Source organism: Salmo salar, chromosome ssa27 (assembly GCF_905237065.1).
Source record: "Salmo salar chromosome ssa27, Ssal_v3.1, whole genome shotgun sequence".
In the NCBI taxonomy this organism is placed as follows: Eukaryota; Metazoa; Chordata; class Actinopteri; order Salmoniformes; family Salmonidae; genus Salmo; species Salmo salar.
Genome location: NC_059468.1, coordinates 42,439,505 through 42,458,893, shown reverse-complemented (window position 1 = coordinate 42,458,893; position 19,389 = coordinate 42,439,505). Strand labels below are relative to the sequence as shown.

Below are 19,389 nucleotides of genomic sequence, written 5' to 3'. Positions count from 1 at the left end.
GCCAAGACCCAGACAAAGAGTCACCAGGCGGGGAGAGGAAGGGATGAACCACAGTCAGTGTGAATGAATAGCGGACTGACCTCACATTGATAATGCCAAGACAGGGAGGCTGACCGACACAAATCCCAACTGATTATGGCCCATCTCTGCAATCACTTTTAAGGCCAAGTGCAGATTACACAGTAGTGGAGTATCCCAACCACTACCTAGATGAAGATTGGTTTCCTGTAGTATAACCACTACCTAGATAAAGGTTGGTTTCCTGTACTATAACCACTACCTAGATAAAGGTTGGTTTCCTGTACTATAACCACTACCTAGATAAAGGTTGGTTTCCTGTAGTATAACCACTACCTAGATGAAGGTTGGTTTCCTGTAGTATAACCACTACCTAGATGAAGGTTGGTTTCCTGTAGTATAACCACTACCTAGATAAAGGTTGGTTTCCTGTACTATAACCACTACCTAGATAAAGGTTGGTTTCCTGTACTATAACCACTACCTAGATAAAGGTTGGTTTCCTGTAGTATAACCACTACCTAGATGAAGGTTGGTTTCCTGTAGTATAACCACTACCTAGATGAAGGTTGGTTTCCTGTAGTATAACCACTACCTAGATAAAGGTTGGTTTCCTGTAGTATAACCACTACCTAGATAAAGGTTGGTTTCCTGTAGTATAACCACAAACTAGATGAAGGTTGGTTTCCTGTAGTATAACCACTACCTAGATAAAGGTTGGTTTCCTGTAGTATAACCACTACCTAGATAAAGGTTGGTTTCCTGTAGTATAACCACTACCTAGATAAAGGTGGGTTTCCTGTAGTATAATCACTACCTAGATGAAGCTAGTTAGGAATGTTAAAGACTTCCTCATCTACAATGTAAATAGATGATCAGGTTTGAAACCTAAATGTTAGGATCTGAATCCTATACTAGGTACTATTGAGTTCACCTATCTGAGGGCCATCCTACGAAGCAAGCCAATGCTGACCGGCTTCAGTTAGCTTCACATTCCAGCTCAGGCTTCATCCGTCCTACAACAATGGATATTGCTCGTCCGCCTGCCGCTAACTTTAGCAGGTTTGTAACTGCGCGTGCTAGTCGAACGCCAAACTCCTCATTGAGACAATACTGAAATATCTATCCATGGACCAGCCAGAGCCACATTTTCATTTGTACCGAAATCAAAAATATATTCTTGCAAATTCAGCAGGCTGTGTTGTGAAATAGGCGTTTATTTATTTTTTATTTAACTTGGCAAGTCAGTTAAGAACAACTTTTAATTTACAATGACAGCGTACCAAAAGGCCTCCTGTGGGAACGGGGATTAAAAATAAAAATGTAGGACACAAACAGACATCGCAACAAGACACCACAACACCACATAAAGTGCAGTCTGTATTTTATAACTTATTGTTAATACAGTCTTTGGTGTGCTTAGCAATGCACAAGCAGCCTTTTCCCCCACTTCTGTGATAAAATGATTCTATGAAGTCATACAAAAGTGATACTGTGTGTGAAGTTTCAAATGCATTCTGTCATTACTAAATGTGTAATGTGAAAGGTATTTTAACATGACTATTTAACACACCAAAAAAAATATATAAAATAAAAATCAGTCGTCTTCGGCAAATGAAGGGGATGATGACATAATCTTTGCAAGATGGAGGGAATCTGATTTCATTGGTCCTGAACTCGTGGCTCAGTCATTTCATTCAGGATAAGTGGAGTTAGCCGTGTGCGAGCCTGCCCCAGAACAGGACCGTTCTGAAGGATTTGTTGCCATGGAAATGTACCTGGCTAAAAGGTGAGCTACTATCATATGACCGGTTATCCCGAGTTGAATTCAGAGTTGACCAAAGTTACCTTGCTAATAACTCCTCAAACCTGCTCGTATGATACCCCTCTGGTTTGGCTAGAGGTCTGGACGCATTCACAATGGAAGCCTATTCCCTATGTAGTGCACTACTTTTGAGCAGGACCCATACGGTGTGAAATGCAGCCTTAGTGGTCCCGTGTGGCTCAGTTGGTAGAGCATGGTGTTTGCAACGCCAGGGTTGTGGGTTCGATTCCCACGAGGGACCAGTACGGAGAAATAAATGTATGAAATGTATGCATTCGCTACTGTAAGTCGCTCTGGATAAGAGCGTCTGCTAAAATGACTAGAATGTAAGAATGTAACACTCAGTCCCTTCAAGCGTGTAGAGACACTCCTGGAAAAACAGGACTTCTCTCCAATTACAGATCTGCATCACAATCTCATTTGAAGACTTGTGACTCAGAGGAATGATGCAGGCAGGCAGGAGGGTAGGAGTTACTGAAGGAAAGAGAGAGGGGAGGAAGGAAGGAAACTCAGCCGCATCCGGCAACACAGAGCCAGAAAACAAACACGGGCAGCCATGTTGCTAAACACACACTGAGAGAAAATGTAGGTTGCGTCCACAACCATAATATAGAAACCTGCCTATAATGTAATCAATGTGTAATAACTACGTAAAGAAATATATGAACGCATTAAATGATGTGACGTGCAGTCACATCCAGGTCCTAATTGGTCAACAAATTATTTGACACATCAAATAGTATATTTTGACATGCAAAGACCCAAATGGCGCTCCATAGAAATCCTGGAACAAATATGAACAAATATGAACAACGAAACAGCAAGTAAGTGCAAGAAATAAGTTGTGTTTTACTGATAATGGGGACATCCGTAAATGCAAACAAAATAACTTTTTGGTCAGTGTGTGTGTGTGTGTGTAAAACCTTTATTTAACTAGGCAAGTCAGTTAAGAACAAATTCTTATTTACAATGACTGCTTACCCTGGCCAAACCCGGACCAATTGTGTGCCGCCCTATGGGACTACCAATCATGGCCGGATGTGATACAGCCTGGATTCAAACCAGGGACTGTAGTGACGCCTCTTGCACTGAGATGCTGTGTCCATGTGTGGGTGTGTTAACTATTTAACTGTACTTGAAAACTTAAAGGCCGTTAAAATTGTAAATATCGGTATCGTTTTTTTTGTTAAGGAAAATATCGGAATCAGGCAAAAATGCCATATCAGTGCATCACTAGTAGTATGGTATAGTGTAGAGTAGATTGGTGTAGTATAATGTAGTTTAGTGTAGGGTGGTATTATGCAGGATAGTGTAGTGTAGTATGATGTAGGGTGGTATGATGCAGGGGATAGTGTAGTATGGTATGATGTGTAGTGTAGGGTGGTATGATGCAGGGTAGAGGTCGACCGATTATGATTTTTCAACGCCGATACCGATTATTGGAGTACCCAAAAAAAAAAGCCGGTACCGATTAATCGGCCGATTATTATTATTATGATATATATACACACACACACACACACACACACACACACACACACACACACACACACACACACACACACACACACACACACACACACACACACACACACACACACACACACACACACACAGCTCTGAAGTGACAACGATACTGAAGGGTCTGCTTAGGAGACAAATACTCTCAACTGTTTGAATAATAAAAATAGAGTTTAAGTTACCTGTGATGAATGCTGAAAACAAAAACTTTCTATATGCAGGAAATCCTATTTTAATAACGGGCATGGTAAGAATTGACTACCAAAGTGCGAGTCATAATTCCCATGACACCTTCTAGCAAAATCTGAAAAGCGGTTCCTTCATTTAGTAGTAGTGTAGGGTAGTGTGGTGTAGGGTAGTGTAGAGTAGGGTAGTATAGTATAGTGTGGTGTAGGGTAGTATGGTGTAGTATAGGGTAGTATAGTATAGGGTAGTATAGTGTGGTGTAGGGTAGTGTAGTGTGGTGTAGGGTAGTGTAGTGTGGTGTAGGGTAGTGTAGTGTGGTGTGGTGTAGGGTAGTATAGGGTAGTGTAGTGTGGTGTAGGGTAGTGTAGTGTGGTGTAGGGTAGTATGGTGTGGTGTAGGGTAGTATGGTGTGGTGTAGGGTAGTATAGGGTAGTGTCGTGTGGTGTAGGGTAGTATGGTGTGGTGTAGGGTAGTATGGTGTAGGGTAGTGTAGTGTGGTGTAGGGTAGTATGGTGTGGTGTAGGGTAGTGTAGTATAGTATAGTGTGGTGTAGGGTAGTATGGTGTAGTATAGGGTAGTATAGTATAGGGTAGTATAGTGTGGTGTAGGGTAGTATGGTGTAGTATAGGGTAGTATAGTATAGGGTAGTATAGTGTGGTGTAGGGTAGTGTAGTGTGGTGTAGGGTAGTGTAGTGTGGTGTAGGGTAGTGTGGTGTAGGGTAGTATAGTGTGGTGTAGGGTAGTATAGTGTGGTGTAGGGTAGTGTAGTGTAGGGTAGTATAGGGTAGTATGGTGTAGGGTAGTATGGTGTAGGGTAGTGTGTGATGTTTGGTGTAGGGTAGTATGGTGTGGTGTAGGGTAGTATGGTGTGGTGTAGGGTAGTATGGTGTAGTATAGGGTAGTATAGTATAGGGTAGTATAGTGTGGTGTAGGGTAGTGTAGTGTGGTGTAGGGTAGTGTAGTGTGGTGTAGGGTAGTGTAGTGTGGTGTGGTGTAGGGTAGTATAGGGTAGTGTAGTGTGGTGTAGGGTAGTGTAGTGTGGTGTAGGGTAGTATGGTGTGGTGTAGGGTAGTATGGTGTGGTGTAGGGTAGTATAGGGTAGTGTCGTGTGGTGTAGGGTAGTATGGTGTGGTGTAGGGTAGTATGGTGTAGGGTAGTGTAGTGTGGTGTAGGGTAGTATGGTGTAGTATAGGGTAGTATAGTATAGGGTAGTATAGTGTGGTGTAGGGTAGTATGGTGTAGTATAGGGTAGTATAGTATAGGGTAGTATAGTGTGGTGTAGGGTAGTGTAGTGTGGTGTAGGGTAGTGTAGTGTGGTGTAGGGTAGTGTGGTGTAGGGTAGTATAGTGTGGTGTAGGGTAGTATAGTGTGGTGTAGGGTAGTGTAGTGTAGGGTAGTATAGGGTAGTATGGTGTAGGGTAGTATGGTGTAGGGTAGTGTGTGATGTTTGGTGTAGGGTAGTATGGTGTGGTGTAGGGTAGTATGGTGTGGTGTAGGGTAGTATGGTGTAGTATAGGGTAGTATAGTATAGGGTAGTATAGTGTGGTGTAGGGTAGTGTAGTGTGGTGTAGGGTAGTGTAGTGTGGTGTAGGGTAGTATGGTGTGGTGTAGGGTAGTGTGGTGTAGGGTAGTGTAGTGTGGTGTAGGGTAGTATGGTGTGGTGTAGGGTAGTATGGTGTAGGGTAGTGTAGTGTAGGGTAGTATAGGGTAGTATGGTGTATTATAGTAAAGGGTAGTATAGTGTGGTGTAGGGTAGTGTCGTGTGGTGTAGGGTAGTGTAGTGTGGTGTAGGGTAGTGTAGTGTGGTGTAGGGTAGTATGGTGTGGTGTAGGGTAGTGTAGTGTGGTGTAGGGTAGTGTAGTGTGCTGTAGGGTAGTATGGTGTGGTGTAGGGTAGTGTAGTATGGTGTAGGGTAGTATGGTGTGGTGTAGGGTAGTGTAGTGTGGTGTAGGGTAGTATGGTGTGGTGTAGGGTAGTGTAGTGTGGTATAGGGTAGTATAGGGTAGTATGGTGTAGTGTAGGGTAGTGTGGTGTAGGGTAGTATGGTGTGGTGTAGTGTAGTGTAGTGTGGTGTAGGGTAGTATGGTGTGGTGTAGGGTAGGGTAGTGTGGTGTAGGGTAGTGTAGTGTGGTGTAGGGTAGTATGGTGTAGGGTAGTGTAGTGTGGTGTAGGGTAGTATGGTGTGGTGTAGGGTAGGGTAGTGTGGTGTAGGGTAGTGTAGTGTGGTGTAGGGTAGTATGGTGTAGGGTAGTGTAGTGTGGTGTAGGGTAGTGTGTGTAGGGTAGTATAGTGTGGTGTAGGGTAGTGTGTGTAGGGTAGTATAGTGTGGTGTAGGGTAGTGTAGTGTGGTGTAGGGTAGTGTAGTGTGGTGTGGTGTAGGGTAGTATGGTGTGGTGTAGGGTAGTATGGTGTAGGGTAGTGTAGTGTGGTGTAGGGTAGTATGGTGTAGGGTAGTGTAGTGTGGTGTAGGGTAGTGTGTGTAGGGTAGTATAGTGTGGTGTAGGGTAGTGTAGTGTGGTGTAGGGTAGTGTAGTGTGGTGTAGGGTAGTGTAGTGTGGTGTGGTGTGGTGTGGTGTGGTGTGGTGTAGGGTAGTATGGTGTGGTGTAGGGTAGTATGGTGTAGTGTAGTGTAGTGTGGTGTAGGGTAGTGTGGTGTAGGGTAGTGTGGTGTAGGGTAGTGTGGTGTGGTGTAGGGTAGTATGGTGTGGTGTAGGGTAGTATGGTGTGGTGTAGGGTAGTATGGTGTGGTGTGGTGTAGGGTAGTATGGTGTAGGGTAGTATGGTGTAGGGTAGTGTGGTGTAGGGTAGTGTGGTGTAGGGTAGTATGGTGTGGTGTAGGGTAGTATGGTGTGGTGTAGGGTAGTATGGTGTGGTGTAGGGTAGTGTAGTGTAGTGTGGTGTAGGGTAGTATGGTGTGGGGTAGTGTAGTGTAGGGTAGTATGGTGTAGGGTAGTGTAGTGTAGGGTAGTATGGTGTGGGGTAGTGTAGTGTAGGGTAGTATTGGGTAGTGGAGGGTGGTATGGTGTGGTGTAGGGTAGTGTGGTGTAGGGTAGTGTAGTGTAGGGTAGTGTAGGGTAGTGTGGTGTAGGGTAGGATAGTATGGTGTGGTGTAGGGTAGTATGGTGTAGGGTAGTATGGTGTGGTATAGGGTAGTATGGTGTAGGGTAGTGTGGTGTAGGGTAGTGTAGTGTAGGGTAGTGTAGTGTGGTGTGGTGTAGTGTGGTGTAGGGTAGTGTAGTGTGGTGTAGGGTAGTATGGTGTGGTGTAGGGTAGTGTGGTGTAGGGTAGTGTGGTGTAGGGTAGTATGGTGTAGGGTAGTATGGTGTAGGGTAGTATGGTGTGGTGTAGGGTAGTATGGTGTGGTGTAGGGTAGTATGGTGTGGTGTAGGGTAGTATGGTGTAGGGTAGTATGGTGTAGGGTAGTATGGTGTGGTGTAGGGTAGTGTAGGGTAGTGTGGTGTAGGGTAGTGTGGTGTAGGGTAGTGTAGTGTGGTGTAGGGTAGTGTAGTGTGGTGTAGGGTAGTATGGTGTAGGGTAGTGTAGTGTGGTGTAGGGTAGTGTGGTGTAGGGTAGTGTAGTGTGGTGTAGGGTAGTGTGGTGTAGGGTAGTGTAGGGTAGTGTGGTGTGGTGTAGGGTAGTGTAGTGTGGTGTAGGGTAGTATGGTGTAGGGTAGTGTAGGGTAGTGTGGTGTAGGGTAGTATTGTGTAGGGTAGGTTGGTATGGTGTGGTGTAGGGTATTGTGGTGTAGGGTAGTGTGGTGTAGGGTAGTGTGGTGTAGGGTAGTATGGTGTGGTGTAGGGTAGTGTAGGGTAGTGTAGTATGGTGTAGGGTAGGGTAGTGTGGGGTAGGGTAGTATGGTGTGGGGTAGTGTAGGGTAGGGTAGTATAGGGTAGTATGGTGTAGGGTAGTGTGGTGTGGTGTAGGGTAGTGTGGTGTAGGGTAGTGTAGGGTAGTGTAGTGTGGTGTAGGGTAGTATAGGGTAGTGTGGTGTAGGGTAGTGTAGGGTAGTGTAGGGTAGTGTAGGGTAGTGTGGGGTAGGGTAGTGTGGTGTGGTGTAGGGTAGTATGGTGTAGGGTAGTGTGGTGTAGGGTAGTATACAGTAGTATGATGTAGGGTAGTGTGGTGTAGGGTAGTATGGTGTAGGGTAGGGTAGTATGGTGTAGGGTAGTATAGGGTAGTATGGTGTAGGGTAGTGTGGTGTAGGGTAGTGTGGTGTAGGGTAGTGTGGTGTAGGGTAGGGTAGTATGGTGTAGTGTGGTGTAGGGTAGTGTAGTGTAGTGTGGTGTAGGGTAGTGTGGTGTAGGGTAGTATGGTGTAGGGTAGTATGGTGTAGGGTAGTGTGGTGTAGGGTAGTGTGGTGTAGTGTGGTGTAGGGTAGTGTAGGGTAGTATGGTGTAGGGTAGTATGGTGTGGTGTAGGGTAGTATGGTGTGGTGTAGGGTAGTATGGTGTAGGGTAGTATGGTGTAGGGTAATGTAGGGTAGTATAGGGTAGTATGGTGTAGGGTAGTATGGTGTGGTGTAGGGTAGTATGGTGTAGGGTAGGGTAGTATGGGGTAGGGTAGGGTAGTATAGGGTAGTGTGGTGTAGGGTAGTATAGGGTAGTATGGTGTAGTGTAGGGTAGTGTGGTGTAGGGTAGTGTGGTGTAGTGTAGGGTAGTATGGTGTGGTGTAGGGTAGTATGGTGTAGTGTAGGGTAGTATGGTGTAGTGTAGGGTAGTGTGGTGTAGGGTAGTGTGGTGTAGGGTAGTGTGGTGTAGGGTAGTGTAGTGTGTTGTGGTGTAGGGTAGTATAGGGTAGTATGGTGTAGTGTAGGGTAGTGTGGTGTAGGGTAGTGTGGTGTAGGGTAGTATGGTGTAGTGTAGGGTAGTGTGGTGTAGGGTAGTATAGTGTGGTGTAGGGTAGTGTGGTGTAGGGTAGTATGGTGTAGTGTAGGGTAGTATGGTGTGGTGTAGGGTAGTATGGTGTGGTGTAGGGTAGTATGGTGTAGGGTAGGGTAGTGTGGTGTAGGGTAGTATGGTGTAGTGTAGGGTAGTGTGGTGTAGGGTAGTATGGTGTAGTGTAGGGTAGTATGGTGTAGGGTAGTGTGGTGTAGGGTAGTGTAGTGTGGTGTAGGGTAGTATGGTGTAGTGTAGGGTAGTGTGGTGTAGGGTAGGGTAGTGTGGTGTAGGGTAGGGTAGTGTGGTGTAGGGTAGGGTAGTGTGGTGTAGGGTAGTATGGTGTAGTGTAGGGTAGTGTGGTGTGGTGTAGGGTAGTATGGTGTAGGGTAGTGTGGTGTGGTGTAGGGTAGTGTGGTGTGGTATAAGGTAGTATGGTGTAGGGTAGTGTGGTGTGGTGTAGGGTAGTGTGGTGTGGTGTAGTGTGGTGTGGTGTAGGGTAGTATGGTGTGGTGTAGGGTAGTATGGTGTAGGGTAGTATGGTGTGGTGTGGTGTAGGGTAGTGTGGTGTAGGGTAGTGTGGTGTAGGGTAGTGTGGTGTAGGGTAGTGTAGTGTGGTGTAGGGTAGTGTAGTGTGGTGTAGGGTAGTGTAGTGTGGTGTAGGGTAGTGTAGTGTAGGGTAGTATAGGGTAGTATAGGGTAGTATAGGGTAGTATAGGGTAGTGTGGTGTAGGGTAGTATGGTGTGGGGTAGTGTGTGATGTTTGGTGTGGTGTACTTTTACGTTTTTAATTTGTACACTTGTAAACCATCTGTCAACAATGGCTGTACAGTGGTGGGGTGTTGGACTGATCGTGTACATACCCGCTACGAAACGGACTCATTCATGAAAACACCACCGGTAGAGCATAAACAAGACTAATGTAGTACGAGACCAGTCGATATCGTCTTCACTTCCATGATAAACAACAAGAGCATCATGATGTGCAATAAGAAGCACAAGCTAGCCGTTAGACCTATGCTATATTCCCTGACCCTTTACGTTTTGGGATAGATCGAATGGAGAGGCCAAACAGTAAGTCGTTATGAATATTCAAGAATCTGTTCTAAAGATATAAACATCATTAGCCTACAGTGTTACATTGGGCTCACTAACTGTCCCGTTACGACGTCTCAAAATGAACTACAGTAAACAACGCAATGAGGAAATCATTTATTTGTAGGCTTAGTTAGTAGAGAGATGACCTTCTTGGACAACAAGTCTAGCAGGTGATATGTCCTAAATATCATATCACAGTATTTTCTAAATATGTTGACAGTATGCCGGTATTATATATATATGTTTTGGAATAATATATATATATATATATATATATTATTTTTTTTTCTAAAAACTGTTCAATTAACCTTCAACCAAAAACAATTTTCAGCATTTATCGATTTCTGCATTTCCTGTAATCATTTCATGATTGGAGTTGCATTGCATAGGGCGTCGCACAATTGGCTCAGCGTCGTCCAGGTTTGGCCGGGGTAGGCCGTCATTGTAAATAAGAATTAGTTCTTAACTGACTTGCCTAGTTAAATGAACGGTTAAAATATATATATATATAATAATAATAATAAAAAGAATTCCACACTACCACATAGGGCTGCACGATATTGGCAATATATGTCTAACCATATTTTTAACCATGTTAATTTGACTTGCGATTTAGATCAAAACACTTAGGTCAACTGTTGGAATCATGGAAAAATGTTTATTATAATTCTATAGTTAGAATATAAGTGGTCACTTTAAATACAGTATTTGATATGACAACGAATGCAAATGCTAGGGACGAGTTATTGTGACAGGGTAGGAACCTAAGTGTTGGTCAGAAGTTTCCTAAGGCACCCGATAATTTTTTGGCTACATTAAAATGTTCTCTTAGGTACTTCATGTAGCTAACATATTCATGCTTCGCCTAAAATCCTTCTCTAAACTGTGCCATTGTTCCCCTTTTAAAAAAAACAAACCATGTACAGCTGGTCTTTATCTAAACTAAAGTGTTTTATGAGACAAAGCATCGTGAATGTGTCTATGTAAGCATGCCCCCCTGTCTCTCTCCATCTGCGCCTGCTGCGAGGCCTTCCAAAGAAGTCATATATTGACATAGGCGCAGTGTGGGTAGATTTCCACAGCCTCAACTCCTGTCAGTGTTTTATTCCATTGAGATTCAATTTCCGTTTCAGTGATTTAGCTTTTTTCCAATTCAGTGTGACAATCAAATGTCTGGGAGCTGGACAGCGATAAAGGAAAGAGAGAGAAAAACGCCTTATCTCAGCGCCAACATAACCGTTCACGGGCTTCACATTGTATCGTAGTTGTCACGCCAACTCGGTATAAATGGTCGCTCATGGTTTCCATGGTGAGCACTGGGCTCTGTATTTGGGATGATTTCCGTTCCATGAAAACACACACTTTAACAAATATTCCCCCAGTGGGACCTTGATAGAAACAAGTCTCAGCTGACTACATGTAAGACACAAATGCATACGATGGAATAATACACAATAGTCCGACGCTACTAAAGAAACATAAGAGAAAAAACACAAAGCCCAGTTCTGGAAGCATGGTATATCTCAAACAACTCAATGGTGCTGTATATCCACCTAAACTCAATTGTAGTGTTTTTATTCAATGCTATTAAACCATACAAACATGACTGTTCATTGGCTCATCGGAGTAACCAGTACTCCTTGATGTAGAACAAATTCAAGCTTGGTTTCTAAAGCACCCTTAAAACAACGGAAACGTGATTCATTCTCTACCAGTAGAAACCTCATCTGACAAACCAAAACAGTCCTTGACCTGTAACTCACCTCTAAGGAAGTGTTGGGAGGTCTGGATTTATCTGGAAAGAGAAAAGAAAAAAAGTGTTAGTCAAATATGCATCATTACATACCCTACCACTGCAGCATCACTACATACATACATACCCTACCACTGCAGCATCACTACATACATACATACCCTACCACTGCAGCATCACTACATACATACATACCCTACCACTGCAGCATCACTACATACATACATACATACCCTACCACTGCAGCATCACTACATACATACATACATACCCTACCACTGCAGCATCACTACATACATACATACATACATACCCTACCACTGCAGCATCACTACATACATACATACCCTACCACTGCAGCATCACTACATACATACATACCCTACCACTGCAGCATCCCTACATACATACATACCCTACCACTGCAGCATCCCTACATACATACCCTACCACTGCAGCATCCCTACATACATACCCTACCACTGCAGCATCACTACATGCATACATACCCTACCACTGCAGCATCACTACATGCATACATACATACCCTACCACTGCAGCATCCCTACATACATACATACCCTGCCACTGCAGCATCACTACATACATACAAACATGCATACATACCCTAACACTGCAGCATCACTACATGCATGCATACATACATACATACACTACCACTGCAGCATCACTACATATTACCCTACCACTGCAGCGTCACTACATGCATACATACATACATACCCTACCACTGCAGCATCACTACATGCATACATACATACATACTACCCTACCACTGCAGCATCACTACATGCATACATGCATACATACCCTACCACAGCAGCATCACTACATGCATACATATCCTACCACTGCAGCATCACTACATGCATACATACCCTACCACTGCAGCATCACTACATACAAACATACATACCCTAACACTGCAGCATCACTACATACAAACATACATACCCTAACACTGCAGCATCACTACATGCATACATACATACCCTACCACTGCAGCATCGCTACATGCATACATACCCTACCACTGCAGCATCGCTACATGCATACATACCCTACCACTGCAGCATCGCTACATGCATACATACATACCCTACCACTGCAGCATCACCACATATATACCCTACCACTGCAGCATCACTACATGCATACATACCCTACCACTGCAGCATCACTACATGCATACATACCCTACCACTGCAGCATCACTACATGCATACATACCCTACCACTGCAGCATCACTACATGCATACATACCCTACCACTGCAGCATCACTACATGCATACATACCCTACCACTGCAGCATCACTACATACATACATACCCTACCACTGCAGCATCACTACATACATACATACATACCCTACCACTGCAGCATCACTACATACATACATACCCTACCACTGCAGCATCACTACATACATACATACATACCCTACCACTGCAGCATCACTACATACATACATAACCTACCACTGCAGCATCACTACATACATACATAACCTACCACTGCAGCATCACTACATACATACATACCCTACCACTGCAGCATCACTACATACATACATACATACCCTACCACTGCAGCATCACTACATGCATACATACCTACCCTACCACTGCAGCATCACTACATACATACATACATACCCTACCACTGCAGCATCACTATATACATACATACCCTGCTACTAGAGCATCACTACATACATACATACATACGCTGCCACTGCAGCATCACTACATACATACATACATACATACCCTACCACTGCAGCATCACTACATACATCCATACCCTACCACTGCAGCATCCCTACATACATACCGTACCACTGCAGCATCACTACATGCATACATACCCTACCACTGCAGCATCACTACATGCATACATACATACCCTACCACTGCATCATCCCTACATACATACATACCCTGCCACTGCAGCATCCCTACATACATACCCTACCACTGCAGCATCACTACATGCATACATACCCTACCACTGCAGCATCACTACATGCATACATACATACCCTACCACTGCAGCATCCCTACATACATACATACCCTGCAACTGCAGCATCACTACATACATACAAACATGCATACATACCCTAACACTGCAGCATCACTACATGCATGCATACATACATACCCTACCACTGCAGCATCACTACATATATACCCTACCACTGCAGCATCACCACATATATACCCTACCACTGCAGCATCACTACATATATACCCTACCACTGCAGCGTCACTACAGGCATACATACATACCCTACCACTGCAGCATCACTACATGCATACATACATACCCTACCACTGCAGCATCACTACATGCATACATACCCTACCACTGCAGCATCACTACATACAAACATACATACATACCCTAACACTGCAGCATCACTACATGCATACATACATACCCTACCACTGCAGCATCGCTACATGCATACATACCCTACCACTGCAGCATCACTACATACAAACATACATACATACCCTAACACTGCAGCATCACTACATGCATACATACATACCCTACCACTGCAGCATCGCTACATGCATACATACCCTACCACTGCAGCATCACTACATGCATACATACCCTACCACTGCAGCATCACTACATGCATACATACATACCCTACCACTGCAGCATCACTACATATATACCCTACCACTGCAGCATCACCACATATACACCCTACCACTGCAGCATCACTACATGCATACATACCCTACCACTGCAACATCACTACATGCATACATACCCTACCACTGCAGCATCACTACATGCATACATACCCTACCACTGCAGCATCACTACATGCATACATACCCTACCACTGCAGCATCACTACATGCATACATACCCTACCACTGCAGCATCACTACATGCATACATACCCTACCACTGCAGCATCACTACATGCATACATACCCTACAACTGCAGCATCACTACATGCATACATACCCTACCACTGCAGCATCACTACATGCATACATACCCTACCACTGCAGCATCACTACATGCATACATTCCCTACCACTGCAGCATCACTACATGCATACATACCCTACCACTGCAGCATCACTACATGCATACATACCCTACCACTGCAGCATCACTACATGCATACATACCCTACCACTGCAGCATCACTACATGCATACATACCCTACCACTGCAGCATCACTACATGCATACATACCCTACCACTGCAGCATCACTACATGCATACATACCCTACCACTGCAGCATCACTACATGCATACATACCCTACCACAGCAGCATCACTACATGCACACATACCCTACCACTGCAGCATCACTACATGCATACACACCCTACCACTGCAGCATCACTACATGCATACACACCCTACCACTGCAGCATCACTACATGCACACATACCCTACAACTGCAGCATCACTACATGCACACATACCCTACCACTGCAGCATCACTACATACCCTACCACTGCAGCATTACTACATGCATACATACCCTACCACTGCAGCATCAATACATACAGACCCTACCACAGCAGCATCACTACATACATGGAGAATACTACACTAACATACTGCTGTAGTGCTAACTAACAACTCTACATGGAGAATACTACACTAACATACTGCTGTAGTACTAACAACTCTACATGGAGAATACTACACTAAGATACTGCTGTAGTACTAACTAACAACTCTACATGGAGAATACTACACTAACATACTGCTGTAGTACTAACAAACAACTCTACATGGAGAATACTACACTAACATACTGCTATAGTACTAACAACTCTACATGGAGAATACTACACTAACATACTGCTGTAGTACTAACTAACAACTCTACATGGAGAATACTACACTAACATACTGCTGTAGTACTAACTAACAACTCTACATGGAGAATACTACACTAACATACTGCTGTAGTACTAACTAACAACTCTACATGGAGAATACTACACTAACATACTGCTGTAGTACTAACAACTCTACATGGAGAATACTACACTAACATACTGCTGTAGTACTAACTAACAACTATACATGGAGAATACTACACTAACATACTGCTGTAGTACTAACTAACACAACTCTACATGGAGAATACTACACTAACATACTGCTGTAGTACTAACAACTCTACATGGAGAATACTACACTAACATACTGCTGTAGTACTAACTAACACAACTCTACATGGAGAATACTACACTAACATACTGCTGTAGTACTAACAACTCTACATGGAGAATACTAAACTAACATACTGCTGTAGTACTAACTAACAACTCTACATGGAGAATACTACACTAACATACTGCTGTAGTACTAACTAACACAACTCTACATGGAGAATACTACACTAACATACTGCTGTAGTACTAACAACTCTACATGGAGAATACTACACTAACATACTGCTGTAGTACTAACTAACAACTATACATGGAGAATACTACACTAACATACTGCTGTAGTACTAACTAACACAACTCTACATGGAGAATACTACACTAACATACTGCTGTAGTACTAACTAACAACTCTACATGGAGAATACTACACTAACATACTGCTGTAGTACTAACTAACACAACTCTACATGGAGAATACTACACTAACATACTGCTGTAGTACTAACAACTCTACATGGAGAATACTACACTAACATACTGCTGTAGTACTAACTAACACAACTCTACATGGAGAATACTACACTAACATACTGCTGTAGTACTAACAACTCTACATGGAGAATACTACACTAAGATACTGCTGTAGTACTAACTAACAACTCTACATGGAGAATACTACACTAACATACTGCTGTAGTACTAACTAACACAACTCTACATGGAGAATACTACACTAACATACTGCTGTAGTACTAACAACTCTACATGGAGAATACTAAACTAACATACTGCTGTAGTACTAACTAACAACTATACATGGAGAATACTACACTAACATACTGCTGTAGTACTAACAACTCTACATGGAGAATACTACACTAACATACTGCTGTAGTACTAACTAACACAACTCTACATGGAGAATACTACACTAACATACTGCTGTAGTACTAACAACTCTACATGGAGAATACTACACTAACATACTGCTGTAGTACTAACTAACACAACTCTACATGGAGAATACTACACTAACATACTGCTGTAGTACTAACAACTCTACATGGAGAATACTACACTAACATACTGCTGTAGTACTAACTAACACAACTCTACATGGAGAATACTACACTAACATACTGCTGTAGTACTAACAACTCTACATGGAGAATACTACACTAACATACTGCTGTAGTACTAACTAACACAACTCTACATGGAGAATACTACACTAACATACTGCTGTAGTACTAACAACTCTACATGGAGAATACTACACTAACATACTGCTGTAGTACTAACTAACACAACTCTACATGGAGAATACTACACTAACATACTGCTGTAGTACTAACAACTCTACATGGAGAATACTAAACTAACATACTGCTGTAGTACTAACTAACAACTCTACATGGAGAATACTACACTAACATACTGCTGTAGTACTAACTAACACAACTCTACATGGAGAATACTACACTAACATACTGCTGTAGTACTAACAACTCTACATGGAGAATACTAAACTAACATACTGCTGTAGTACTAACTAACAACTCTACATGGAGAATACTACACTAACATACTGCTGTAGTACTAACTAACACAACTCTACATGGAGAATACTACACTAACATACTGCTGTAGTACTAACTAACACAACTCTACATGGAGAATACTACACTAAGATACTGCTGTAGTACTAACTAACAACTCTACATGGAGAATACTACACTAACATACTGCTGTAGTACTAACACAACTCTACATGGAGAATACTACACTAACATACTGCTGTAGTACTAACAACTCTACATGGAGAATACTACACTAACATACTGCTGTAGTACTAACTAACAACTCTACATGGAGAATACTACACTAACATACTGCTGTAGTACTAACTAACAACTCTACATGGAGAATACTACACTAACATACTGCTGTAGTACTAACTAACACAACTCTACATGGAGAATACTACACTAACATACTGCTGTAGTACTAACAACTCTACATGGAGAATACTAAACTAACATACTGCTGTAGTACTAACTAACAACTCTACATGGAGAATACTACACTAACATACTGCTGTAGTACTAACTAACACAACTCTACATGGAGAATACTACACTAACATACTGCTGTAGTACTAACTAACAACTCTACATGGAGAATACTACACTAACATACTGCTGTAGTACTAACTAACACAACTCTACATGGAGAATACTACACTAACATACTGCTGTAGTACTAACTAACACAACTCTACATGGAGAATACTACACTAACATACTGCTGTAGTACTAACAAACAACTCTACATGGAGAATACTACACTAACATACTGCTGTAGTACTAACTAACACAACTCTACATGGAGAATACTACACTAACATACTGCTGTAGTACTAACTAACACAACTCTACATGGAGAATACTACACTAACATACTGCTGTAGTACTAACTAACACAACTCTACATGGAGAATACTACACTAACATACTGCTGTAGTACTAACTAACACAACTCTACATGGAGAATACTACACTAACATACTGCTGTAGTACTAACAACTCTACATGGAGAATACTACACTAAGATACTGCTGTAGTACTAACTAACAACTCTACATGGAGAATACTACACTAACATACTGCTGTAGTACTAACAACTCTACATGGAGAATACTACACTAAGATACTGCTGTAGTACTAACTAACACAACTCTACATGGAGAATACTACACTAACATACTGCTGTAGTACTAACAACTCTACATGGAGAATACTACACTAACATACTGCTGTAGTAAAAGGAAATTGGATTCAAAGCTGTGTTCATCAGATCCTCAATTAAATAATTTCTTCAACTGCAGCGGCTTGGTTTGTAGTAGACGTATTCATTAGCAAAAAAAAAAAATACGTTAATTAATTGAAAGCCAAAATCAAGACTGAATCACCTTGAGCTATTCAGGCAGCAAATGACCTCGGCTCAGAGCAAAGAACCTCCTCGCCTTACGATTTATAGTGGAAGACACTATACTACACACACACAGCACCAGGCTCACCTCCAGTCCAGAACAAGAGAACACAGACCGTCTGTTAGTTGGAGACATGACGCCAGTGCCCCCTCTCTCCTTCTCTCTTCATCTCCCTCTCTCCCCCTCTCTCTCTTCATCTCTCTCCCCCTCTCTCCATCTCCCTCCCCCTCTCTCTCTTCATCTCCCTCCCCCTCTCTCCTTCTCTCTTCATCTCCCCCTCTCTCTCTTCATCTCCCTCCCCCTCTCTCTCTTCATCTCCCTCCCCCTCTCTCCTTCTCTCTTCATCTCCCCCTCTCTCTCTTCATCTCCCTCCCCTCTCTCTCTTCATCTCCCTCCCCCTCTCTCCTTCTCTCTTCATCTCCCTCCCCCTCTCTCCTTCTCTCTTCATCTCCCTCCATCTCCCTCCTTCTCTCTTCATCTCCCTCCATCTCCCTCCTTCTCTCTTCATCTCCCTCCATCTCCCTCCCCCTCTCTCTCTTCATCTCCCTCCCCCTCTCTCTCTTCATCTCCCTCCCCCTCTCTCTCTTCATCTCCCTCCCCCTCTCTCTTCATCTCCCTCCCCCTCTCTCTCTTCATCTCCCTCCCCCTCTCTCTTCATCTCCCTCCCCCTCTCTCCTTCTCTCTTCATCTCCCTCCCCCTCTCTCTCTTCATCTCCCTCCCCCTCTCTCCTTCTCTCTTCATCTCCCCCTCTCTCTCTTCATCTCCCTCCCCCTCTCTCTCTTCATCTCCCTCCCCCTCTCTCCTTCTCTCTTCATCTCCCTCCCCTCTCTCCTTCTCTCTTCATCTCCCTCCATCTCCCTCCTTCTCTCTTCATCTCCCTCCATCTCCCTCCCCCTCTCTCTCTTCATCTCCCTCCCCC

General features: G+C 43.3%; 1 protein-coding gene across 4 annotated transcripts in view; it reads right to left on the bottom strand.

Moving 5' to 3' along the window:
* The window catches only part of LOC106589129 (protein spire homolog 1), a 111,473-nt gene that overhangs the window by 80,909 nt on the left and 11,175 nt on the right, over window positions 1-19,389 (bottom strand). For 3 of the 4 annotated variants that reach the window (XM_014178832.2, XM_045709471.1, XM_045709470.1), the window contains exon 2: window positions 11,287-11,318. In XM_014178832.2, the coding sequence (XP_014034307.1) occupies window positions 11,287-11,318 (32 nt within the window). Of the gene's footprint in view, window positions 1-11,286; window positions 11,319-18,556; window positions 18,666-19,389 lie in introns of those variants that run through there. The other variant, XM_045709472.1, reaches the window with a different exon arrangement.